This window comes from Dromaius novaehollandiae, chromosome 1 (assembly GCF_036370855.1).
Source record: "Dromaius novaehollandiae isolate bDroNov1 chromosome 1, bDroNov1.hap1, whole genome shotgun sequence".
In the NCBI taxonomy this organism is placed as follows: Eukaryota; Metazoa; Chordata; class Aves; order Casuariiformes; family Dromaiidae; genus Dromaius; species Dromaius novaehollandiae.
The window spans coordinates 86,485,028-86,512,123 of NC_088098.1; the positions used below are offsets into that span (position 1 = coordinate 86,485,028).

Genomic DNA, 27,096 nt, shown 5'->3' on the forward strand with positions numbered 1-27,096 from the left:
GGACTGTTGTGGTGGTGGTTTCTGAGATACGCAGATCTTTTAGAGCTGTTCCATACTGCTGTTTTTCATAAATCTCTCCATTGTTTCATAAGCCATGGCTGTCACCATCCCTTAGGATCAGAAATGTCTTCAACATAATCATGAGAACTGAGTGAATGAAAAAAATATGGAAAAAACCCCAACCTGTTCGGTGGACTATTTGCCCTCATGGTTTAAAGCCACAAGTACTGTGAGATGCCTGATAAACAAGGACTGGAGCCAGGCACCAGGCCATGCATGTGATTCCCTTTAAATACTCATCTGAACACTGAAACAACCTGTCAGAATACGAATCAGGCCAGGTTTTGTAGCTAGCTGAATACAGGGTGGGAAAGGCAGAAAGGAAAGAATAGTAACCCTTATAATGGCAGCCATCCAAAGCGAATGGTTATTACTATTGCATTTCAGATCCAAGGAACTCGTGGGATTCGTGACACACAAATGTAAAGAGTGAAGCCAAAATTCTTTATTTGCAGATTATTTTCTCTGGAAACGGAGGAAACAGAAGAGATGGAAAGAATCTGTTTAGAGAACATACATTATAGATCTAGATTAAAAATCCTGGAAAATCATTTAGTTTTCCCATTTAGTTCAAAATGCAGTAGGAACCACAGGAAAAGGTCAGAAGAGGTCTGGGACCTTGTAAGATTCAAGCAGGAATTTCTCTTCTATTCGTGCTTCCTTCATGGCAGTTTCTTCTGATAACAAACTACAGGATTTACAGTAAAGTCTCTGTTCAGTAGGAGGCTATTGCAACTTGTGGCTTCTTTTCTGTGTACCATACCTTTCAGGAGAGGAAGACTGAGTGGACATGGAGGGTGGGGAGGGAATAACCCCTGCCCAGTGCTGGAAGCCCTTCTGCATTTATCTGTAGCATGGGAGCACTGGATCTGGAGATTTAGTAGCGGAAACCTGAAGAACTGGACAGTGGGTGAAATTCAGTAGCACAAAATACAAGGTCATGAACTTGGAAGACTAATAGCTAAAAAGACTTATTAAAACATTAAGCTTATCTGTTGGCAATGACTGTGGAAGTTGATCACAGGATGTACACAGACCATTTTCATCCTGTGAGCAAGATAAACTTTGGAAGTTGCGTTCACAACCGAAATAAAGACAAGCTGTTTCTCAAGCCTGGCTTCATGTGGAACCCTCTTGTTGTTTAAGCATCTCTGGTCAGAAAAGACAAACCAAAATTAGAGTGCAGGAAAAGGCTGCTGCTGCTATGGGAATGTGAGGCTTCTCTTACAGGAGAAAAACTGAAAATCTTTTCTAGTTTAGTTTAACAGAACGCCGTCTGGAAGGGGATATTGTCAGCCTCCTGTATATAGAATAGGGGATAAACAGCAGTGGGAAAAGAGCTGTTTAGGCCTGCACAATCTGACATCTTCTATAAAGGCAGTTACCACAGCTAGAGGAGCAGGCAAGAATGCTCACAGTGCTTCTGCTTCCCCACTCCCTGCCCCCACGCCCCCCACCCCAAGGGGACTGCGATGGGAGATGAACAGTTTATTAGAGTAAATAGAGACACCATCATTTCAGGTTTGGTCCATTGTACGGAAAAGAACAAATGGGTTTTATCATTTAGGGAATTTCTGTCTTTTCAGCTAAGGATGGCCCTGTATTTGCTGAACACTGAAAAGAGCAAGAACATGTTTTCCTCTCTTCAGTCCAAGCAGACACCTAGGATCAGACCCCGGTGCAATTTAAAGTAACTTTACTGTAAATTACCAAGTAGTATTGCCAAGAAAAAAAATATGACTTTCCAGGTTCCAAAAAGCTTGACGCCACAGCTCTAAGGAGGCCTGAGCTAGAGAAAGGAAACAGCACTGAAGATTTAAGCTGGATGTGAATGCTGTAAAGTTCGGGGCTTCCAGCTCTGCTGATTGACCTATTGATCAACTGTTTCATTTGATATGTTCTCTTTTACATCTTCTTTTCCTTATCAGAAAACGCCAGTCTGCCCTCTGTTTCCTTATTTGTTCTGTTTCTCTTCTTCTTCTTCTTTTTGCTTCTGATTCTGTAATTCTGCTTCCCTTTGGCCTCTCAAGATTTCCTGTTTCACAGGACATGCCAGCATGCCTCCTAGTGTGCAATTGTTAAATGTGCCATGCTTTGTTAGGACCCTTCTCATTTATGCATTTCAGTTGAAGGAAGAACATAACGCAAGAAATGGTGTTTGACCCATGGTTCAGAGCAGCAGGATAGGATGAATTTCTGGTTGTCTGAGTGCTGAGGCATTTAAGCTGAAAAATTTGTTCAGGATATTATACTTCTCAGAGGAACAATGAGTTCCTGCAGCCCCTGACAGCTCTTCTTCAGGAGAGGAGTTGTTCTGTTGTAAGTTCCCTTTTTCCCTATAGAAAAAATGATTTGGGGGAGACAAAGATAACAAGCAACATTTTTTAGAACACTGTTTATTAATTGACTGTTATTATTGGTAGAGTCAAGCTGTTTCTATTAAGAGCAGGTCACTATTCTCAGAACACACTCACTAATTCCCTCACTCAGTCCACACCCTCACTTGTAGCTACCTGTCTGGAGCAACCACTGGGAGGCCACACCCAGCGGTACACTCAGAAGCAGAGGGCTGTCTTGATGCACCAGTGGCTTCTGGGTAGGTTCAGAAAGGCCTTCACGGGATTTCATCAGATGTATAAATAATTCAGCAGTCTTTGTCTGCAAACAGCAACCACTGCCTGAATATGGTCTGAGTTATTATACCCGTTGTTAATGCTGCTGTGTGCTAGTGGTCTTGTACAGATTCATCAGGCAGTTGGTGTTCTGAGTTTACCAGTTCCTGTGGCTTCAACAGAACTGCTAAGCTCTGGAGATTTTCAGTTCTTTGGAGACTTCCACATAGCACTTTTCAGTGTATACATTTTTTTCTCCTTTGCTTGCTGTTTCCTGGTAGCTTTTCCTCCATCAACACCAACCAGGACCTGTAGAACCCGTTTACACAAACTCACGCAGAGGGGCCCATTTCAACCATTCATTAAATTTGTGTCTCTTGCTTTATTCTTCTCCATTCTGTAATTTAAAAAATGAAACATGCAAGAATAATATGGGATGCTACGCAATATTCTCAGTAAATGTACAAGAGAATATTTGTTTCAGAGAACTACATGGCAGAGGGTGTTTTGATGCCAATGATGCAATAATAGGATGACCTGCTGCCTGTGGTCGAGTAACAGAGGTTATAGCTTCCCATCGGTTCCTATCTATCCAATCAAAAGGGACATTGGCTCCTTCACTCAAGCTTAAAGGTAGTCGCTATCACAGAAGAAGTCCGCGTCCAAGAGTGGTTTAAACCCACTTTACAAGGCTGCGGCATAATGTAAGCAAAGAAGGCAATTCATAGGTAAGAATGCCAGGCGGACAGAACTGAGCTTGTCACCAGAAAAAGGAAAATATTTAGGTAAATCAATCATGCTAGAGAAAGAAAATCAGGCAAGACAAGAAACACAAAAATATCAATACAAGATAAAGCAAATAGTATTAAAGAACACAATTTTACAAAATGCTGGAGAAGAAAGCAGAAGCTCTTGCCCTGACTGGCAAGGAAAGGCAAGGGCTGTCCTGCTTGCAAGACTCTTGCCAAATCCACCCCAGGAGAGCCGCTTGGCTCCCACTTGGCCCTGCGTGTCCCACGCGCACGGACCCACGGGGGACCGTGGGAGAGGCAGCAAGTATGCCAGCAGTGCAGCCACCTTTTCCCCTGGGTGGAAGAGGAGGGAAGAAAGCACTGGGCTCATCTCCGCAGCACCCGCCTTCGCACAGCTGACTGCCCATGCAGAGCCTGAGGGCCGGTGTTTATCACTGAGCCGTTTCTGTCGACGGCTCTCAGAGAGCCCTGAGGTTCCAGATGCAGCCAAAGCACACTGGCCGCCTTTCTTCTGGGCTGAAGAAAGGGACAAGGGACAGGCCCTCCAGCAGGAACTTCCCATCTGGCGTATGCCTGCAGGAGTCCCCGGGCGGGAAGGAAAGGCAAGAGCCACTTGTGGGTCTCCTTTGACAGGCTTTCACGGCCATCCCTTTCGCCACGAGACTCAGCAAAGCTTCAGCCAAAGAAGGCTGGCACGTCCCATGTGACCACTGCTCTGCGCCATGGTGTCCCGGTGCACAGCACCTCTTGGCCATAGCACAGAGACTGCTACTTGTGCCGGGAGAGGCACCACGCCCCAGGCAGGCAGCATGGCCCAGCTGCAGCCATCACGGGCACAGACCTGGCAGGGCCAGCATTAGAGCTGGCTTCCAAGCAGGGGTATCGGCTGGAGGTGCTGTGATGGAGCTGGTCCTGATCTCGGCAAGCAGGACAGAGGATGCCGCTGGGTCCGAGAGAGCCGTTTCTTGGTTAGCCAGAGAAGGCATTGGGGCTAGTGTGGGATTCCTCCCACCTGGGTCACTTTCCGCCTGGCCCTGCCCAACGGGAAAGGAGCGAGGAAGGGAAGAGGAAGAGGAAGGGGAAAGAGGAAGGAGGAAAGGAAGGGGGAAGGGGAACAGAAAAGGGGAGGGGAAGAGGAAGGGGAAAGGTAAAGAAAAGCAGAAGGGCAAGGGCAAGGCAAGGGGGAAGGGGGAAGAAGAAGGGAAAGGAGAAGGGAAAGGGGAAGTGGCTCTGGTCCCCAGGGCAGGTAAAGGTGGACTTTGGTTGGAGGGAAGAGTTACAGACTGACCTGAGAGCTCTGGCCAGGGCAGCTCCATGCAGAAGAGAGCGCCGTGCCTGGTAGCGGCCAGCCCAGAGAACTCCCTGCCCCAGCGGTGGCCACTGGAGACAGCTGGAGAGGTGCCCCTGTGTGCAGAGCAGAGGTGTTCCATGAGCTTACCCACAAAGGGCGGAGCCAGCGAGGACAGTGTCACAAGGGAGGCGGTGATGTCGCCGTCCCTGTCCCTGGGTGGGATCACAAAGGAGGTGCTTTCCTATTGGTTCCCTGCCACCCCAGGAGAGCCCCTTGGCTTCCGCTGAGTGGAGGAGGAAGGGCCCCGAGCCCCCCCCCCGCCCCCCCCCAGCACAGGGCAGAGGCCTGGCTGCTTCTTCCGAGGGACGCTTAGCCAAGAAAGCAGGCGGGGGTCTGGCCAGAGCACCTGGGGTCACCCCGCCGCAGCCAAGGCTCGGCCAGGCTGGCAAAGAAAGGCAGAGGCAAGCTGAGAGCAGAGACAGAGAACAGCAGCAAGCCCCAGCAAGGAAAGCGAGGCCAGGCAGGCGAGGCAGGGAGGGCACAGGAAGATCGGCCTCTGCAGCACAAGGAGACGTGCAGAAGCCAGCTGCGGGCAGGATGTCCAGAGCAGAGGAGGCATGCATGGTGCCTGAGCAGGAGAGTGAGCCTGCAGCAGCCTGTGCTGAGGGCCCTTCCGAAGACAGCAAAGCAAAGGGCAAAGTGAGCCGCTCCTCACGGGCTGGGCTGCTCTTCCCTGTGAGCCGCATAGACAGGCTGCTGCGCAGAGGCCGCTTTGCCAAGCGCGTTGGAGCCGCAGCCCCCATCTACCTGGCGGCCGCGCTGCAGTGTGTGACGCAGCACACACATGTCCTCCCTGCCCCACATGCTGGGAAAGGCTCCCGGTGGCCACTGGAGACAGCTGGAGAGGTGCCCCTGTGTGCAGAGCAGAGGTGTTCCATAAGCTTGCCCACAAAGGGCGGAACCAGCGAGGATGGTGTCACAAGGGGGGGGTTGGTGATGTTGCCATCTCCTGTCCCGGGTTGGGATCACAAAGGAAGTGCTTTCCTATTAGTCCCTCGCCACCCCAGGAGAGCCCCTTGGCTCCTGCTGTGCAGAGGAGCAAAGGCCCTGAGCCCCCACCCCCCAGCACAGGGCAGAGGCCTGGCTGCTTCTTCCGAGGGGCACTTAGCCAAAAAAGCATGCTGGGGCCTTGCCCTGTTCTCCCCCTCTTCTCTTTCCAGCTGGGTGAATGCCTGGGGAGGGGGCTGGCCACCTGCCCGTGGGGTCTGCAGGGGTCCACTTGGGATTAGGCACCTCGGGGAGCTTTTTATCAGATCTCCCATCTATGTGGCTGCTGTGCTGAAGTGTGTGATACAGCCAACCATAGTCATGGCTGGAAAGGTTTCCAAGGGCAGTGAGATACTGTTTTTCTTTATGATACTCACCTGCTTGTGCAGGGAGATTACGCCCTTCCTCTTCATATCTGTAGATTGTTTAGAGGGTTTGGGTAGAGGGCATTCAATCAATAAAACTGTAACACTGCAGGAGAAAAGGACAACAGTGACATCATTTTGCTTTCAGTATTGTGACTTGAGCCTGTTGTCTTGGTGGGAGAGGAACAGAGCTGTTTTTAAGTCCAGCTAAGGACAGAATCACTCTCTGATTCTCCTCCATCAGAAGGTATCTCCCTTAGTTACGTCACCCAGAGTATGCAAGAAGGTTAGCAGCAGTGAGGCTTAGGTCATTGGTGTATGCTGTGACAATACATCCCTGTCCCAGTTCTGGGACACCTTTCCTTTTGATTCTTCTCAGTCTCACCTGAGTGAGGTTCCCACAGTGTTACCCCTTCAACCTTCCTCACTTGGAGGTAGAGTCTATCTTATGCTGGGTTTGGCTCTGAATTTGCTCAGGCCTCGCTGTTTCCATCACCAGCAAAGTTTCTTTTCAAGGACTATGATGATGAAGAATGTCTTTTTCAGAACCTGGTGCTGTTTAAGGTCAGTAGAACAAGAAGCAAGCAGTTTTCAGCATTAACAAGAAGCTTTTAGGCACAGGAAAAAAATCATCCTACCTAATGGTTGGGCTGGTTGCACACATCCATGCTAGGGCTTAAGGGAAGGGTCTATATCTCCAGTATTCTGACCCAGTTTCTTGCTGCCTTCAGCTCAGGGACTGGGGCTTTCTCTACTCATGCCAAAGGTTTGCTTACATTTCCCTCCCTCAAGGCCTTCCACTCTTGTCAGATTCAGCATGATCAGAAGCAAACACCAAATCCCTTGGTGCCTGTGTAAGTACCTCTTTCCCACTGGAAAATGGTGCTGTTTAAATCTCATGTTGTCCCTTCCTGAACACACACAAAGCAAGTCCTGTCAAAATCACCTTCTCTCTAACCACATAGCAAACCACATTATAATAACCTCTCACTCGGGGCATGCACGTTTGCAACGTGTTCCAAGCATCCTCCAGGATTCTCCCCATTTGTTTTTAAAGACTGCTGCACTGCCTAACACTGAATCACTAGGAGAGAGATAGGAATCACTACCAGGAAATTTTCTGGACTCCCTATGGCTCATCCAAACCAAGTGCACAAGAATCAAATGTCTTCCTTCCCAGACCTTCCTTCAAATCACAAGGCATTACTACCATCATGGGCCAAAACTGCAGCAGCTTCATCTTTCACAGTTCAACAAAGGCCAGGTCCACCAAGGCATCTAAGCACCTGAATTACAGTGAATATTTGATATGTTGTACAATGAGGTGCTTAGAAAAACATGTCTTCATTTCCACTTCCCTTCAGTCTTTGGCTGTTTTCTCAGTAGTGATCTCCGTTAGTTTGTCATGTTCCTTAGGTGATAATCTCTGGAGTTTGGTGAAGCAGCTGGCAGTGGGTATCTGGCAGGAAATCAGATTCACTTCAGCCCTGAAATGGCAAGGAAAGCACAGCGCAAGAGCATAATAACTACAAACAGAAGGGAGGTGGGGATGAAAACAGCTCTCTTCCAGAGAGCAGCTGTACAGTATGAAGCGTATGGAAGAATGTAGAAGGAAATGGCTGAAAAGGCAAACTGAAGAATGAGGTAAGTAAATGGTGAAATCCCAACTTCTGTCTTAATGCAATCAGGCAACAAATGCTATGGAAGTGGTTAATGTGACTGACCTCACCTAAAGACAATACACTGCCAGGGTTTGAATTGAATGAGGGGGTCACCTGGCCCTACACGATACTTTAGGGTAATCAAGCCCGGGAGCCTTGAATCTGTGTGCCCAAATGGCACAGAAGAGGTCGCAGCATTGTTGGCAGGTGAGCCACATGAGGCATCATTAAAGGAATCAGTGTTTAAATGGCAAGTCTGATGGGGCTTCTGGAAATTGCACTAGTGATCCTGAGGCTGAACTCCTCAGGGCTGTTGAGCTGTGACAGATAGACCACAGTGGGGCTTGTTAAAACTTTTTGTTTCAGAAAGCATTTAAATGTCTGCTGGAGATGATGTTAAGCCATAACTACGTAGAATATCCAAGTATCACTTCATAAAACCCCTAGAGCTGTGAGCAAAATTAATGCAACAATACACAGTTCCTCCCCCAAGACCAAGATGAATGATGATCTTTGCTTCTCTCTCTTCCTTCACCATGTGCAACCAGCATTACCAATTCTCTCCTTACACCACAGCCTGAGGGTCTCTCTACACTGCCGCTGTATGTTCCCTGTGGTAGCAGCATCAATAATAATAAGTTTGTGAAGCCACTGAGATCATTTCCCTGGTGTCCTGGAAATATGTTTATATGCTATATATTGTAGCCAGGGCTTAAAAACAAAGGGAGACAGATATGACTTTCCCCTTGTCTCCATTGGAAACCACTTCTGGAATGTTAGTAGAATTAGATCCAAATAAGAGCGTGTTTTAACCGGCCTGTGAGCCAAAGTGCTTACTGCTCTGAGTTTCTAAAAAAAAAAACAGAGATGAGCTGGGTCAGCTCTGGCTCTGCTTGGCAGCAATACTAGTGAAAAAAAACAAACATAGCCATACTTTTGTCTGCAGATTTTGATTTTTCTCTTAGACGTGAACTGCACATTGATCTCATCCCTCTTTATTCAAGAACACTTTCCAAATAGCATCTTACCTCTGTTATTATCTGAAGTTTGCCTGTAGTTTTGAACAGTTTTGAATGGAGAGCATTAGTTTATGGAAACCAGAAAATATGCTTCCTTATTGCAAGTATGACCTTTTTTCTCTTCCCTCTCTCCCCCTCCCCTGCCTTGAAGTTCCAGGAAAGACAAACCTCAGCCTAGACATATGTGATTCCTAGGGTTTTAAATAACAGCCTAGACATATGTGATACATACTAAACATCAAGAAGACCTTGCAGTGCAGAAATAAATATGAATAAAGGGAAATAATGAATAACAGTCATGTTACAAGCCACTGCTTCTATCAGACTTTGGTAAGCAGACGTTTTAAAGGTATGGCAACTAGGAAAATACGTATTTCCTTTAGAGAACAGTTCTTCTTCTTTACCACTCTAGAAGGATGGTATGCCATAGCTAGGTACGCTTAAAGGGTTCTTAGACACTAAGTGTCGTGACATAGCACAGCCAGGAAGCAACTATAGGCAGTGATCTCCACTATGGGGTGGAGAACTTAGATATGTGTCGTTACTCTGAAATAAGGAGAATGGATTTAATCAGACCCACACTATCACTGACAAAGATCAAAGCCAGACTTCATGCCTTTCATGAGAAACCGTAAGTAACATGAGGAGGAATGAAGGGTCAGGCTGAATGCAGTGCTAAGAAACTTGAAAAGCACAGGAGCATTGGCACATGCCATTAAAAGAAGACCCACAATCTTTGCCAGCTATACTGTGGGTCTGATTAAATCACAGTTTTATTGATTGAATGCCCACTACCCAAACCCTCTAAACAATCTACAGATATGAAGAGGAAGGGCATAACAGAGCCAGTCTATCTCCCTGCATTCAGAGCATTGGTATACTCCAGATGAACAAGGTGTTGATGAATCTCACATCAAGCAGCCAAAGACAGAAGAGTCACTTCATTGGTGCTGGTACTTCATTGAAGTCCACCTAGGATGTAAGGACAAGACTATTCTTCCCTCTAAAGGGTGACGTGAAACGAGGAACCAAATAATGTTCTTTGGAACAGCACTGGCGATTTCACAGCATGGCAAGAATGATGCAGATGTGCAAAGGAGCGTGTGTCAGGGTGCACCCTGCTCTGAAAGGGGGGGGGAGTGGTGCTGGACCCCCAATATCCAAATATTTTAGGTACCATGCTAATCTGTGATGCACTCTTCAGCACATCGTGAGGATCCATTCAGCTTCCTCACCATTTCCCTCCCACCCATAATGAAATGGTGCACCAACCTACAGAACTGACTTTACAAAAGGTTGCTGCTGCTCTGAGTGACCAGACCAACTCAAAACAGTAAGCAACGCCATTGGCAGTGAGTGGTGTCTGCAAGTCAGCTTTCAGTAATTAATTTCTCCTGTTAGACATAACCACAGGAATGGGAGAGCAGACAGTGAGACTTCAATTAAAAAAGGGCTAAGCTTTTCAGCACATGAAGTTGGCATCTAGCATTATTCTGATTTAAATTGCACACCTGCTTTTTCAGCACCAAAGTATGAAAAAGCCATCTTCCTAAGGGGAGAGTCCATTCACATCAGAACTTTGGCAAGCTCCCCACATCATCCATTCACATGTTTTTCTTTCCTAAGGGCCAGTTGCTCATCCTTGTTCCGCAGGCTACAAACCAGAAGGTTCAGCAAGGGAGTCACCACCATGTAAGTGACAGAAATCAAAGTGTCCGTATCTAGGGAATAAGCAGACTTGGGCCTTAAATAGATGATGGAGGCACACCCAAAGTGCACAACAATCACAGTGAGGTGGGAGGCACAGGTGGAAAAGGCTTTTTGTTTCCCCTCCATGGAGGGAATCTTTAGAATGGCAGTGAAGATTAAAATGTAGGAGAGAAGAGAAGCCAAACACAAGCACAATGCAAAAAATAAAAATGACTATTTCTATTCTGTTCTTGTGTCTGCAGGCCACCTGATTGACAGGCATCATGTCAAAAAAGAAGCAACTGGTATTCTTTTCTCTACAGAAGGACAATGTGAATAGGTATCTACCTGGGACAGGGTAAAGCCAGTCACTGCTGCAAAGGCCACCAGCTGACTGCAGACTCCGTGTTTCAGGAAGACATGGTATTGTAGAGGTTTACACATAGCCACACATTGGTCATACCCCACTGCTGTTAGAAGAAGTTTGTGTCTTCAAAGTCAATAAAGAAAAACATCTGAATAGCCCATCCGGTGAAGGAAATAGACTTTTCTTCTGCTATTATATTTACCAGTATCTTTGGGATGACAACAAATCTAAAACAGGTTTCTGAAAAAGATAGAATGGGAAGGAAGCTATTCATGGGGAAGTGAAGGTTACAGTGAAGCCTGACTATTGTCATTTGCAGGATATTTCCAGTAAGGATGAGCAGGGGTGTCAAGGAAATCAAGGCAGGTAATGGGATCTGCAGTTCCAGAAACCTGGTAAATCCAGCCAAGAACTCCATCACTCTGGTTTGATTCAGTCATACAAAGTGTCTGATCTGGAAAGAGGTAACTGACAAAAAGAAATTGACATTAACAGTGAGGAAAGTCAGCAAATCATTTCCCCCTCATAATCCCCAAAGCACAGTGTAGCAATAAACAGTATTTCTTCGACACTAGTGAACAGTACTTCTACAGTGAAACAACAATAACAACAAGCAAGAGAGTTTCATTTCCTTTTAAGTTCCTGGTCTTTTTGCAAGCTCTTCTTTTACTTTAAGAATATTATGAAAAGTAGTATTATAAAACATTTATTTGCTGTTCCTTCAATCTGAAATAGAATAGTAAGAAAACCAAGTTCAGTATCTTACGCTAAAGTCAGAGTAGCAGCTCAGTTTAACAATACTGGAAATACAGGAGAAAATATCACTTGGGCATTCTGAGGCTGAATTTCCAATGGTTTATCATGCTACATAGTGAAATTCAGTATTCTGAGACTAGAGGGGTCTTCAAGTGCAACAATTTTTAAGAACAGTGAGTTTAAGGACAGGGAAAGGAAAACGTGGTTTTATGCTTAGAGAAAATCTTCACTGTTCATCTAGCATTGCAAGATAAAATCCAGCAAGCTTTTCAACACAGAAGCCCTTTCTTTCAGAGGTTCAACACTCAAAAGTAGTAATGTCAGATAAAACAAGCTATTAATTCCTTCAAGTTTTTGTGTCTGGTATTATAACTGATGTTTTAATATTAGTGCCAGGCTTAAAGGCATGATTCTATAACCCATTTAGCTACATTTTAATGTTTCACATAAAACCTGGCTATAATAAACAGCTTCATCACAATGCAGAGTGAAACAAGAGGAAAGGTGAAAACAGGGCATGGTAGCATTCATACCAATAACAGTGTAAAAGAGAGAAACAGGTGTAGATTCTTCATCACTGACGCTAGTCACACTGCTCCAGAAATCACTGGGACTTCTGTCGTTCTCAGTTCTCACCATACTGTTCAGCCAACCTATGTGTATAATTTCAGAAATTCTGAATGTTGACTTGCAGAAGCTGCTGGAATTTTCTAACTAAAGAGGTATATCTTTGATGACAACTCTAAAATCACAGCTGGATGCTAACGTTGCTCAGTCTTGCCATCATTTCTATCCTGAGATGTCAGTCACAGCCCTCCTTGTCTTTCTGACAATGAGTGAGGGCTGAAGTAGAAAAAAAGGGGGGTAGATGTCACAGTTACATTCCTATTAGTAGAAAAACTAGCTATTAGAAATGCAGGGTATAGAAGAGGTCTTCTGAATATCTGCAACTCAAAGAAGTTACAGCTTTACAAAGTTTGGAGGGCTTATACCTCCTATGAGACCTCTGGGGCATAGTCTTTGTGGAAAATCAAAACCTAGGACTATCTGATAACAGGATGCTGTTTACTATCCCCCCTACCAAAGGGACATAGTAAAATACTACAAACTTCACAATTTTAATTCTGAAAGTAAACAATTGAAAGAAAATTTACAATGTGAATACAACTAAGAGCTCTTCCCACCGCCCCCCCAAAAGGAAGTTTTGTTCAAAATAATTGGAGCGACTTTTTTTAACGCCATGACCAGAAAACGCTCAGTTTCAAGCAGGGTCTGGGGGAGATTTTTTCCACACAGTCTAGTGCATAAACCAAATAAGTGCAGATTCTTCAAGAACACATTAACAAATCTTTGGAATTATGTGTAAATATCAAAGTACAATAAAGTGGAAAATTCTTGTTAGAGCAAATTGGAATTGTAAGTTCCGAGGCAAGCTCTTGTGCCAGGAAAACAATGTGTCAGCCAAACACAGGATGACATTCTGACCCATAGGGAAAGCCCGTCAGTTAACTCTGCTGGTGTTCTTGAGGAGTTCAGAAGAAATGCTACAGCTCAGACCTTGTTATTTAGACTTGTTTGATAGTTCATAACCTTGGTCTTCTCTGTAAGCTTAGACATGGTTTCAGTAGTAACCTCTTGGTTAAATTTCTAGCAAATTGCATTTTCTCTTCAGTTATATACTCCAAAATGGAGCTGATTGAAACAAACAAAAATATTGTTAGTGTGAGTGATGCCAACATAAAATGGGAGTGGAGAAGCTCTAAAGTTTAGCAGATGGTGAGTCTTTCAGTAGTAGGTTCACTAATTGTAGGGCAGAGGTAAAGCTAGGATACTTCAAAGACTGAGTAAAAATGAGCTATAGGCACAATGTAGCAGATTGAAGGAGGACAGAACGGGACTTAATACCCTGGAAGGTCGCACAGACCCTAGACAACTTCATCTCCATTGCAGCTACATTTCTATCACTGGATTAGTGTCTGTGTAACAGCAAGGAAGATGGATTTCTAAGACTCTAGCATGGATCTTCACCTCTGCACAATGATCTGGCGATGTCTTGTTTCATCCACCACAGGGACATGGAATGTCTTCAACCCACTTGTGGCAACACTGCGATGGGAGTGTGAGCTGGCCAGAGCCTTGAAATCAAACCTTCTCCCCTCCCAACCTGCAGAGACCACCCCAAAGGTTTTCCTTCGTGGGTTTTACTTCGAGGCAGGCTGTTAAACTGGAGAGCAAGGTAACTCAGTAACTAGAGAAGATTTGGATCTTGAGGGAAGGGTTAAACAAAGGATCTCAAATCAAATATCCTCTAACCCCTCCCTGTTGCTTGCAGGATTCTTGTATCTCTCAGACATCTCCCAGTCTGCCCTGATGCTCCCAGGTCCCCCATTCCTGTGTTTCCCTCCCTGCCTGCCTGCCCTGCTTTGGCCCTTCAAGCAGTAGTTGCTGAGCATCCTCAGTCGCTCATAACGAATGAGCCTCCCCCTCACTCTACAGGGGATTGCCCCTGGCCCAGAGTGTTGCAGCCAGGACAAGGAAGTCAAACAGCCTGGCCACAGCCTTCTTAACGTGGCATACTGCACATTATTTCTTACAGAGCAACTCAGAAGCAAGCATGTGGGCTAGTTCTCCTGTCACTCACAAACAGCATTTTTTATAGCTGAGGACCTTCAAAATAGACCCTCTCTGTCCTCTCTTTTTTTTTGGTGTTCTAGGTGTTAGGTTATGTGGTTAAAGACACATCTCCGTAAGCACAAAGGAGTGCAGAGTACCAATGACCTAATGCGAGCAAAAAGAGCACCTTAGTCTGACTCTTCCCAGGGCTATAATAGGAGAAGGATCAACCCTGTGGGTTGTCTGGGTGTGAGAATCACCAGATGAGTCAACAAGGAGAGGCTCTCATTCCAACACCTTACAGACTGGGGCGGGGGGGTAGGGGGGGGTGTTACTGCCTAGAGGGGTATGGGGCTCATTACAACATGTTGGGAAGAGCGCTCTGGGATTGTGTAAGACTTATTATGGGATATTTAGGGGAAGAATGAAAGGCAGGAAAGGGAGGGATCAAGGTGCTTTAGGGAGAAACGTGTGGGAAAACAGAGGGAAAAAGGGATGAAAGTGAGAGGTCATGTATAAACAGGTGGCTGGTTAGCACACTTGTCTGGCCATGCTATGCACCTGAACACCTGTTTTAGGTGAAACTATAACTTAAACTGTGAATGCTAACAGGCAACACATAACTGGGTATATGTGTGTGTGTGTGGGTGAATGTCTGAAATTGATCTTCTGAACCCTCAAGCAGAAGCCTGCTACTTGCTAGCTGCAACCAGTTTGTTCTGGCTGTAAATTTTGAAAACAACTGGAATAAGCAAAAGTGGTGCATCCTGAATCCTCCAATTAATAAAGAGACATGAGTGAACGACCAGTTAGGAGGCTGATCATGCTCTGTGCTTCTGCACATAGACTATTTAGACCAGGAAAACTAAGGGTATGGGGTTCTGGAAAGATTTTGTGGTGAAAAGAAGGGTTCTCAAAAAGAAGAAGAGGTCTTGAAAACAAGAAGGGGACCTAGAAAGAAGAAGGTGAAGATTCTGTCTGGAGAAAACACCCTGGAAGTGGGGGAAGATCTTGGAGATCACAGAAATTTGTGGAGATGAATGCTGGGGGATGTTCAGGGACTTTGACTGGTAAACCCCAAGACGGGTAACTGTGGGAAGCTGCACAGCAGGAACCAACACAACTTTCTGCCCCACCCAAACCTTGCTGACCCAAACCCCACAGCTGACAGACACTTGCTCCTGTGCTTTTCAAGTTTCTCAGCACTGCATTCAGCCTGACCCTTCATTCCTCCTCATGTTACTTACGGTTTCTCATGAAAGGCATGAAGTCTGGCTTTGATCTGTTGCCCTGATCCCAGCCATTTTAGGTTCTGTGAAGCAAGAAAACCTCCAAACACATGAGCATCCCTTGATTCCACAGTTTTGCTCATGCTCAGAGCTCAGACCAGCAATGCCATGTGGTTCACGATGGTGAGTCAAACCCAGGCTTCCTTGGTCCCCACCTCCTCTGGTGTGAGGACAGAATATCAGACTCTGGGCCAACAGCACAGTGACAGTCCCAAGGACCATGGTGTTGAAATTTGGATGCAGGACACAAACCACAGCTGACAGAAACTTGCTCTGAGCTTTCTGGAGCATTTCCTGAAATGCAGGAAATGGTCCCGTTACACCGGCCTGAGGGAGAAGGAATGGAGGGACTGATGCACATTCTTGCTTGGTCTTCTTGCTTCAGGGTCTCCTTCAGACACAGGCAGTTTGCTTCTCAAAAGGCTCTTGAGCCCCTGCTCTGAGCTGATTCTTCCCCAAGGTGCTCCTACTCGCACTCTCCTTGCATTCTCCTTGTTGGAACACCCAGTGCCAGGGTACTAATATGTCTTAAAAGCATATGCCTTAAAGGACCTGATGAGCCTCACCTGGGGCCTCACACCACCCCCTGCCCATGGGCCCAGGAGCCTGATTTCAGCACCGCCCAAGGCCTTCAGTCCCTGCCTGAACTACACCATAGGAGTGCTGGTCTCCATCTCAGCTACATCCATGCTTGTGCCTGGCCAAGGGCCCAGCTGATCTGGACCCTGACCTGCGGATTGTCTTTCCTGACAGGTGGCCCTGTCTCATCACCACGGACCTGCCCAGCAATCACTGGGCTGTGCCTGACCCTGGTTACCGTCGCTGGAACAAACATGACAGCTCTGCTCCCTTTGTTCCAGTGCTGCGGGACTGACCCCTACTGGCTGTGTGCACTATGAGACCTAGGTATTGTAGTGCTGGATGAGGGGAAGCAAGGGAGTGGGTGTGTGAAATCATCAGGTAGGGTTTGTCTTGTTGGTTTGTAAATAAAACCCAGTAGCCAGATCCACTGCAGCTTTTCATTTACTCTGACTTGCCATTGACATCACCACAGTCTGTCCTGTCATCTTATTAAACTCCATCTCTGTTTTCCTGAGTGAAGGGACTCCTTATTCTGTGTGCGAGGAGGCCTAAGTGCCAGCAACTGGAGAGAGGATAAGAGCCTCCATGGGTCTTAGGGGACTGTGGGCCTGAGGCACCAGCAACTGGAGACGTCACAGTCTGTGCATACTGCGTGGGTACCTATGCCAGTGTGTGTGATCGCTAGCGAACATCAAGCTGGAGAAGCTGGCAAGTAGGATAAGAAGCTTGGGAGCCAGGTATCAGAGCAGCCATATGTCTGGGCTGGATACTGGAGAGACCAGAGGGTCTAAGAGTTGGCTACAGGAAGGACCAGGAGGTCTATGCCAGCTACTGGAGAGACCAGGGGATCTTGGGTTCAGCTAATGGGAAGATTATAGGTCTGGACCAGCTGCTGAAGAGTCCCTTTTGCAACTGTGTGTCTGTGTGCACAAGACATCTGGGAAACCAGGGGATCCAAGGGCCAGATACTCTGAATGTCTAAGGCCAGGTACTGAACAGATCCATACTGCTTTTGTGTGTACGTATGTATATATTTTCCACTAATAGGCTTTCATCCTGATCAGCCAGAGAGGGGAACAGGATCAGGACATTTGTGCTGTTTGTGTGAGTGCTGTGTTCTCAGTCTGTCCTGAACTGTGTGGCCAGACATGTATATATGTATGTGTATGCATGCATGTGTGCCAACTGGAAAACATGCTCAGATTCACTACTTGGCTGGAGCTGGGGACATGGACCTGCAGGAATATCACTTCCATTAGGGTACTTGATTTGGCAACTCCTAACAGTTGGATTTATCAGATGCTAGTATCTCAGTAGAGAAAACCTCTGGAAAATGTCTAAAGTGGAAAGTCTAGGAATCAGGGAAGGCATAAAGCGGAAAGTGACAGAGGAGGCTGTGTTCATCAGAAAATAAACCGTATGAATGAAGTTCTGAAAAGAGCAGAATCTTCTATATCAGGGGCCAGACCCAACTCCCAGTAAAATTGAAGGAGAAAGCATCCGCACATTTCATGTTTTCATTTGCTTAGTGATAATAAGGAAATATATATTCCCAACCCTGGACTGTGTATCTCAAGGAATGACTGGGGATTAATTCAGAAAGTAATACATGTACAGAAACAGACACAGACACAGACACAGACACAGACACACACACACAGAAATATGTTTGCATGTATGCATACATATATAGGTATATGCACATTCTGCCCAGGCATCACTGTGATAGGCACAACATATCTATTGGTAATTACACTTGATAACTGAAAAAATCATTTTGGGGGAGGATACCTGAACTAAAACTCAGACTTTGAGATAGGCCCGTTCTTTCACCTCAGCTGCTGCTGCTACAGAATGATCATGCTTGCCTCTGTGAATCTTGTTAGGCTCAAAGTTCACGCACAGTAAGATTTGCATCTGAGAAGCACCCGACTAGGATACTCAAGAAATTAAATGTGCTGTCAAAAAACCATTCAGCTTTGGGAACCTGAAGAAAATCACCTAAGCTGACGTGACTTTCAGGGACCTCAGTCATCCTCATCTGCATTGATCATACAGCATACTAATAGCCCTTCTTCAGGTCAGAGATTTGAAAATTTCATTTTAGTGACTGGACAGTATATATTCAGTGTAAATGCACATGAAAATGTTATTTCTGTTCTGTAGATCTCTGAATTTCTAACCACAAAAGTCCATTCTCAAGCCAGAAATCACCACACACTCAGCAGCCTGCCTTGCACTCACAGAATCACAGAATGGTTGAGGTTGGAGATCATCTAATCCAACCTCCTGGCTCAAGCAGGGTCACCTAGAGCATGTTGCACAGGATCGCATCCAGGTGGGTTTTGAATAGCTCCAGAGAAGTAGCTATTCATTCCAAATGCACAGAAAGGCTAGTGGCAAAATCTGTTGTTTTCTGTAAGACCAAAGAAGAAAAAGCCTAGAAGCAATGCTGGGTTTGTTTTTAACTACATTCACAGGATGGCATGCGGTAATAACTTCCCTTTTTAGTTCCCTTAGAGATCCTAGGGTGGGCAATCAGTGAGAAAGAAACCAAGTGACAACTACAAGGGCTTCAGGTACATTTTCCCCTCCTCTTTCAGCTAAACCACCCACACAAACAAAATGCAGCCCAGAACCTGCTCTGAGATGCACCAGTATGTTGCTTTCCACTTCCACCTCACTCCACAACATGACAGTTTGCACACTTCGTCTGTACTAGAAGACCCACAGGATTCCCTCACTCACTCAGGCACTGTTCAGACCTCTGGCCACACTGCCCTCAGAATGCTTCTGCAGATTTGTGGCCTACGGACTCAAAACTTACCACAAGCAGGTGAGTATCATAAAGAAAAACAGTATCTCACTGCCCTTGGAAACCTTTCCAGCCATGACTATGGTTGGCTGTATCACACACTTCAGCACAGCAGCCACATAGATGGGAGATCTGATAAAAAGCTCCCCGAGGTGCCTAATCCCAAGTGGACCCCTGCAGACCCCACGGGCAGGTGGCCAGCCCCCTCCCCAGGCATTCACCCAGCTGGAAAGAGAAGAGGGGGAGAACAGGGCAAGGCCCCAGCATGCTTTTTTGGCTAAGTGCCCCTCGGAAGAAGCAGCCAGGCCTCTGCCCTGTGCTGGGGGGTGGGGGCTCAGGGCCTTTGCTCCTCTGCACAGCAGGAGCCAAGGGGCTCTCCTGGGGTGGCGAGGGACTAATAGGAAAGCACTTCCTTTGTGATCCCAACCCGGGACAGGAGATGGCAACATCACCAACCCCCCCCTTGTGACACCATCCTCGCTGGTTCCGCCCTTTGTGGGCAAGCTTATGGAACACCTCTGCTCTGCACACAGGGGCACCTCTCCAGCTGTCTCCAGTGGCCACCGGGAGCCTTTCCCAGCATGTGGGGCAGGGAGGACATGCCAGCCTTCTTTGGCTGAAGCTTTGCTGAGTCTCGTGGCGAAAGGGATGGCCGTGAAAGCCTGTCAAAGGAGACCCACAAGTGGCTCTTGCCTTTCCTTCCCGCCCGGGGACTCCTGCAGGCATACGCCAGATGGGAAGTTCCTGCTGGAGGGCCTGTCCCTTGTCCCTTTCTTCAGCCCAGAAGAAAGGCGGCCAGTGTGCTTTGGCTGCATCTGGAACCTCAGGGCTCTCTGAGAGCCGTCGACAGAAACGGCTCAGTGATAAACACCGGCCCTCAGGCTCTGCATGGGCAGTCAGCTGTGCGAAGGCGGGTGCTGCGGAGATGAGCCCAGTGCTTTCTTCCCTCCTCTTCCACCCAGGGGAAAAGGCGGCTGCACTGCTGGCATACTTGCTGCCTCTCCCACAGTCTCCCGTGGGTCCGTGCGAGTGGGACATGCAGGGCCCTTTGTTCTTCCACAAACACTCACCCTTACCATCTGTCACAACCTCTGACCATCTTCCAGGGCCCAGATCCCTCCCTCCTTCTATCAGCTCCTGCTGGGCCAAGTGCAAAACCCCAGCTGGAGGCAGGGACTGGCTGCCAGGGCCAGGCCCCCTCCAGCAGGATTTCTCTGCTCCCTGTCAGCAAGGGCTGTGCTCCAGCCTGCCTGTGCCAAGCTTTCTGCCCATGGTCAGCTGCGTGGCCTTGGCCAGCCAGGAGGCGCTGGTCCACTGCACAGCACAAAATGCCAGCTGCCCTGGCCACCACAGAAGGGCCATGGCATCAGCTTGTTCACACCCTCCAGCTGGACTACAGGTGGCTAGCAAGCTTGACTGTGCCCCTCCCCCCCCCCCCAACAGGAGGGACATCCACCTTTGGCCTGGCAGGGCTTTTCCTGGCCACATCTCCCATCCTGCCTTCCCTTCTCCCACCTGCCCACCAGGCTCAGGGCAGTTGCTTGCTGCGGGGCACAGCGGGGCCTCTGCCTCACTGCGCCTCGACTCCTGTGCTCCAGAAGGCAAAAGGTGACCTCAAGGAGACCAGGCTGCCACTTAGAGGACTCCAAAGAAAACCTGCCAGCTGGCAGCACGGCCTGTAGGAGACCAAGACGGCTTGGTTGGCTTCCGTGATGGGCCTCCAGCCTTCAGCCCTGCTTCAACCCTTGCTCCAAACCCTGGGTGCGGGCAGGTGCTCGGCAAGGAGAAGACAGGGTGAGGGGCCTGTCCACAGGGAGATGTTGCTTGATCGTCAGAGCAGTGCCACCTCCAGGTGCAGCACTGGTAGCCATGGGGGTCAGCAGACCCTTTCCTCACAGGCCTCAGGGGAGTCATCTCCAGAAGAAGACAAACGCCAGCTATGGCTCCAATGCTCAGCCCTGCATGTGACCTGCTAGGCAGCGGTTGACTAAGAGGGCACAAAGATGCGGGAGCTCCTCTGGGGAGAAGCTTCCCTGAGCAGCCTACTCCCAAGCGCCCTCCAACGTGATCCCAGGGGCAGGTGGCCAGCCCCCCCCAGGCATTCACCCAGCTGGAAAGAGAAGAGGTGGAGCAGAGGGCAAGGCTGCTGAGGAGAAATACCATGGCCTTTCCCAGAGCTGCCCTGCATCATCAGGAGCGCCACCCGGCCCACCCCTGAGGGAGCGATGCATGGTGCCCATGTGACAAATCTGTCACGAGGGCAAGGGCAACGCACCAGGTGCAAGACGCCATTTCATGTGCTTTTATCAGACTCTCAGGCCGTAGCGCTCGATTCAACAAGAGCCTTGCAAAGAGGACGACAGCCCTTGCCTTTCCTTGCCGGGGTGGAGCAAGAGCTCCTGCTCTCTTCTCACTTGCTGCTGGCAGGGGCAGGGGCAGGGGCACGGGCACGGGCAGCCGCAGCCTTTTTCCCGAGCCACCTCTTCTCGGTCTTCCTCTTCTTCTTGTTCCAAGGTGAGGCCACCAGCTGGCTGTGGGGGACAGCGCTCCCCCAGCACCTGTGTGCACCTCTCAGGAGCTGCTGGAGCTCGGGGCTGCTTTGCGCAGCCAGCTGCAAGTGCCGTGGAGAAATACGCTGCCTCTTGCTCTCCTTGGAAATGTTCCCAGCCACCTCCACAGTGTGCTGCGTCACACACTGCAGCGCGGCCGCCAGGTAGATGGGGGCTGCGGCTCCAACGCGCTTGGCAAAGCGGCCTCTGCGCAGCAGCCTGTCTATGCGGCTCACAGGGAAGAGCAGCCCAGCCCGTGAGGAGCGGCTCACTTTGCCCTTTGCTTTGCTGTCTTCGGAAGGGCCCTCAGCACAGGCTGCTGCAGGCTCACTCTCCTGCTCAGGCACCATGCATGCCTCCTCTGCTCTGGACATCCTGCCCGCAGCTGGCTTCTGCACGTCTCCTTGTGCTGCAGAGGCCGATCTTCCTGTGCCCTCCCTGCCTCGCCTGCCTGGCCTCGCTTTCCTTGCTGGGGCTTGCTGCTGTTCTCTGTCTCTGCTCTCAGCTTGCCTCTGCCTTTCTTTGCCAGCCTGGCCGAGCCTTGGCTGCGGCGGGGTGACCCCAGGTGCTCTGGCCAGACCCCCGCCTGCTTTCTTGGCTAAGCGTCCCTCGGAAGAAGCAGCCAGGCCTCTGCCCTGTGCTGGGGGGGGGCGGGGGGGGGGCTCGGGGCCCTTCCTCCTCCACTCAGCGGAAGCCAAGGGGCTCTCCTGGGGTGGCAGGGAACCAATAGGAAAGCACCTCCTTTGTGATCCCACCCAGGGACAGGGACGGCGACATCACCGCCTCCCTTGTGACACTGTCCTCGCTGGCTCCGCCCTTTGTGGGTAAGCTCATGGAACACCTCTGCTCTGCACACAGGGGCACCTCTCCAGCTGTCTCCAGTGGCCACCGCTGGGGCAGGGAGTTCTCTGGGCTGGCCGCTACCAGGCACGGCGCTCTCTTCTGCATGGAGCTGCCCTGGCCAGAGCTCTCAGGTCAGTCTGTAACTCTTCCCTCCAACCAAAGTCCACCTTTACCTGCCCTGGGGACCAGAGCCACTTCCCCTTTCCCTTCTCCTTTCCCTTCTTCTTCCCCCTTCCCCCTTGCCTTGCCCTTGCCCTTCTGCTTTTCTTTACCTTTCCCCTTCCTCTTCCCCTCCCCTTTTCTGTTCCCCTTCCCCCTTCCTTTCCTCCTTCCTCTTTCCCCTTCCTCTTCCTCTTCCCTTCCTCGCTCCTTTCCCGTTGGGCAGGGCCAGGCGGAAAGTGACCCAGGTGGGAGGAATCCCACACTAGCCCCAATGCCTTCTCTGGCTAACCAAGAAACGGCTCTCTCGGACCCAGCGGCATCCTCTGTCCTGCTTGCCGAGATCAGGACCAGCTCCATCACAGCACCTCCAGCCGATACCCCTGCTTGGAAGCCAGCTCTAATGCTGGCCCTGCCAGGTCTGTGCCCGTGATGGCTGCAGCTGGGCCATGCTGCCTGCCTGGGGCGTGGTGCCTCTCCCGGCACAAGTAGCAGTCTCTGTGCTATGGCCAAGAGGTGCTGTGCACCGGGACACCATGGCGCAGAGCAGTGGTCACATGGGACGTGCCAGCCTTCTTTGGCTGAAGCTTTGCTGAGTCTCGTGGCGAAAGGGATGGCCGTGAAAGCCTGTCAAAGGAGACCCACAAGTGGCTCTTGCCTTTCCTTCCCGCCCGGGGACTCCTGCAGGCATACGCCAGATGGGAAGTTCCTGCTGGAGGGCCTGTCCCTTGTCCCTTTCTTCAGCCCAGAAGAAAGGCGGCCAGTGTGCTTTGGCTGCATCTGGAACCTCAGGGCTCTCTGAGAGCCGTCGACAGAAACGGCTCAGTGATAAACACCGGCCCTCAGGCTCTGCATGGGCAGTCAGCTGTGCGAAGGCGGGTGCTGCGGAGATGAGCCCAGTGCTTTCTTCCCTCCTCTTCCACCCAGGGGAAAAGGTGGCTGCACTGCTGGCATACTTGCTGCCTCTCCCACGGTCCCCCGTGGGTCCGTGCGCGTGGGACACGCAGGGCCAAGTGGGAGCCAAGCGGCCCTCCTGGGGTGGATTTGGCAAGAGTCTTGCAAGCAGGACAGCCCTTGCCTTTCCTTGCCAGTCAGGGCAAGAGCTTCTGCTTTCTTCTCCAGCATTTTGTAAAATTGTGTTCTTTAATACTATTTGCTTTATCTTGTATTGATATTTTTGTGTTTCTTGTCTTGCCTGATTTTCTTTCTCTAGCATGATTGATTTACCTAAATATTTTCCTTTTTCTGGTGACAAGCTCAGTTCTGTCCGCCTGGCATTCTTACCTATGAATTGCCTTCTTTGCTTACATTATGCCGCAGCCTTGTAAAGTGGGTTTAAACCACTCTTGGACGCGGACTTCTTCTGTGATAGCGACTACCTTTAAGCTTGAGTGAAGGAGCCAATGTCCCTTTTGATTGGATAGATAGGAACCGATGGGAAGCTATAACCTCTGTTACTCGACCACAGGCAGCAGGTCATCCTATTATTGCATCATTGGCATCAAAACACCCTCTGCCATGTAGTTCTCTGAAACAAATATTCTCTTGTACATTTACTGAGAATATTGCGTAGCATCCCATATTATTCTTGCATGTTTCAATTTTTAAATTACAGAATGGAGAAGAATAAAGCAAGAGACACAAATTTAATGAATGGTTGAAATGGGCCCCTCTGCGTGAGTTTGTGTAAACGGGTTCTACAGGTCCTGGTTGGTGTTGATGGAGGAAAAGCTACCAGGAAACAGCAAGCAAAGGAGAAAAAAATGTATACACTGAAAAGTGCTATGTGGAAGTCTCCAAAGAACTGAAAATCTCCAGAGCTTAGCAGTTCTGTTGAAGCCACAGGAACTGGTAAACTCAGAACACCAACTGCCTGATGAATCTGTACAAGACCACTAGCACACAGCAGCATTAACAACGGGTATAATAACTCAGACCATATTCAGGCAGTGGTTGCTGTTTGCAGACAAAGACTGCTGAATTATTTATACATCTGATGAAATCCCGTGAAGGCCTTTCTGAACCTACCCAGAAGCCACTGGTGCATCAAGACAGCCCTCTGCTTCTGAGTGTACCGCTGGGTGTGGCCTCCCAGTGGTTGCTCCAGACAGGTAGCTACAAGTGAGGGTGTGGACTGAGTGAGGGAATTAGTGAGTGTGTTCTGAGAATAGTGACCTGCTCTTAATAGAAACAGCTTGACTCTACCAATAATAACAGTCAATTAATAAACAGTGTTCTAAAAAATGTTGCTTGTTATCTTTGTCTCCCCCAAATCATTTTTTCTATAGGGAAAAAGGGAACTTACAACAGAACAACTCCTCTCCTGAAGAAGAGCTGTCAGGGGCTGCAGGAACTCATTGTTCCTCTGAGAAGTATAATATCCTGAACAAATTTTTCAGCTTAAATGCCTCAGCACTCAGACAACCAGAAATTCATCCTATCCTGCTGCTCTGAACCATGGGTCAAACACCATTTCTTGCGTTATGTTCTTCCTTCAACTGAAATGCATAAATGAGAAGGGTCCTAACAAAGCATGGCACATTTAACAATTGCACACTAGGAGGCATGCTGGCATGTCCTGTGAAACAGGAAATCTTGAGAGGCCAAAGGGAAGCAGAATTACAGAATCAGAAGCAAAAAGAAGAAGAAGAAGAGAAACAGAACAAATAAGGAAACAGAGGGCAGACTGGCGTTTTCTGATAAGGAAAAGAAGATGTAAAAGAGAACATATCAAATGAAACAGTTGATCAATAGGTCAATCAGCAGAGCTGGAAGCCCCGAACTTTACAGCATTCACATCCAGCTTAAATCTTCAGTGCTGTTTCCTTTCTCTAGCTCAGGCCTCCTTAGAGCTGTGGCGTCAAGCTTTTTGGAACCTGGAAAGTCATATTTTTTTTCTTGGCAATACTACTTGGTAATTTACAGTAAAGTTACTTTAAATTGCACCGGGGTCTGATCCTAGGTGTCTGCTTGGACTGAAGAGAGGAAAACATGTTCTTGCTCTTTTCAGTGTTCAGCAAATACAGGGCCATCCTTAGCTGAAAAGACAGAAATTCCCTAAATGATAAAACCCATTTGTTCTTTTCCGTACAATGGACCAAACCTGAAATGATGGTGTCTCTATTTACTCTAATAAACTGTTCATCTCCCATCGCAGTCCCCTTGGGGTGGGGGGCGTGGGGGCAGGGAGTGGGGAAGCAGAAGCACTGTGAGCATTCTTGCCTGCTCCTCTAGCTGTGGTAACTGCCTTTATAGAAGATGTCAGATTGTGCAGGCCTAAACAGCTCTTTTCCCACTGCTGTTTATCCCCTATTCTATATACAGGAGGCTGACAATATCCCCTTCCAGACGGCGTTCTGTTAAACTAAACTAGAAAAGATTTTCAGTTTTTCTCCTGTAAGAGAAGCCTCACATTCCCATAGCAGCAGCAGCCTTTTCCTGCACTCTAATTTTGGTTTGTCTTTTCTGACCAGAGATGCTTAAACAACAAGAGGGTTCCACATGAAGCCAGGCTTGAGAAACAGCTTGTCTTTATTTCGGTTGTGAACGCAACTTCCAAAGTTTATCTTGCTCACAGGATGAAAATGGTCTGTGTACATCCTGTGATCAACTTCCACAGTCATTGCCAACAGATAAGCTTAATGTTTTAATAAGTCTTTTTAGCTATTAGTCTTCCAAGTTCATGACCTTGTATTTTGTGCTACTGAATTTCACCCACTGTCCAGTTCTTCAGGTTTCCGCTACTAAATCTCCAGATCCAGTGCTCCCATGCTACAGATAAATGCAGAAGGGCTTCCAGCACTGGGCAGGGGTTATTCCCTCCCCACCCTCCATGTCCACTCAGTCTTCCTCTCCTGAAAGGTATGGTACACAGAAAAGAAGCCACAAGTTGCAATAGCCTCCTACTGAACAGAGACTTTACTGTAAATCCTGTAGTTTGTTATCAGAAGAAACTGCCATGAAGGAAGCACGAATAGAAGAGAAATTCCTGCTTGAATCTTACAAGGTCCCAGACCTCTTCTGACCTTTTCCTGTGGTTCCTACTGCATTTTGAACTAAATGGGAAAACTAAATGATTTTCCAGGATTTTTAATCTAGATCTATAATGTATGTTCTCTAAACAGATTCTTTCCATCTCTTCTGTTTCCTCCGTTTCCAGAGAAAATAATCTGCAAATAAAGAATTTTGGCTTCACTCTTTACATTTGTGTGTCACGAATCCCACGAGTTCCTTGGATCTGAAATGCAATAGTAATAACCATTCGCTTTGGATGGCTGCCATTATAAGGGTTACTATTCTTTCCTTTCTGCCTTTCCCACCCTGTATTCAGCTAGCTACAAAACCTGGCCTGATTCGTATTCTGACAGGTTGTTTCAGTGTTCAGATGAGTATTTAAAGGGAATCACATGCATGGCCTGGTGCCTGGCTCCAGTCCTTGTTTATCAGGCATCTCACAGTACTTGTGGCTTTAAACCATGAGGGCAAATAGTCCACTGAACAGGTTGGGGTTTTTTTCATTTTCATTTCAGGTTATACAAAAGGAAACATGAAAGTCTAAGTCTCAATTATGTTAAAATCTATTCACCAGGACCAGCAGTAAAAAGTGGGATTAATTAATACTCTTGCT

At 48.1% G+C, this 27,096-nt stretch overlaps 1 protein-coding gene and 2 long non-coding RNA genes across 3 annotated transcripts; 1 reads left to right on the forward strand and 2 right to left on the reverse strand.

Moving 5' to 3' along the window:
* Positions 1-481: 481 nt before the first annotated feature.
* LOC135329640 (uncharacterized) lies at positions 482-4,850 on the reverse strand. Its single transcript, XR_010391179.1, has 2 exons — positions 4,713-4,850; positions 482-3,069 (listed from the first exon to the last, which is right to left on the reverse strand). It is a non-coding gene; the product is annotated as an uncharacterized LOC135329640 (long non-coding RNA).
* Positions 4,851-21,328: 16,478 nt separating this feature from the next.
* LOC135323694 (histone H2A-beta, sperm-like) lies at positions 21,329-21,841 on the reverse strand. Its single transcript, XM_064498098.1, has one exon. The coding sequence runs from the start codon at positions 21,839-21,841 to the stop codon at positions 21,329-21,331; it is 513 nt and encodes a 170-aa protein (XP_064354168.1).
* Positions 21,842-22,303: 462 nt separating this feature from the next.
* Positions 22,304-26,672, forward strand: LOC135329642 (uncharacterized). Its single transcript, XR_010391183.1, has 2 exons — positions 22,304-22,441; positions 24,085-26,672. It is a non-coding gene; the product is annotated as an uncharacterized LOC135329642 (long non-coding RNA).
* Positions 26,673-27,096: the final 424 nt, after the last annotated feature.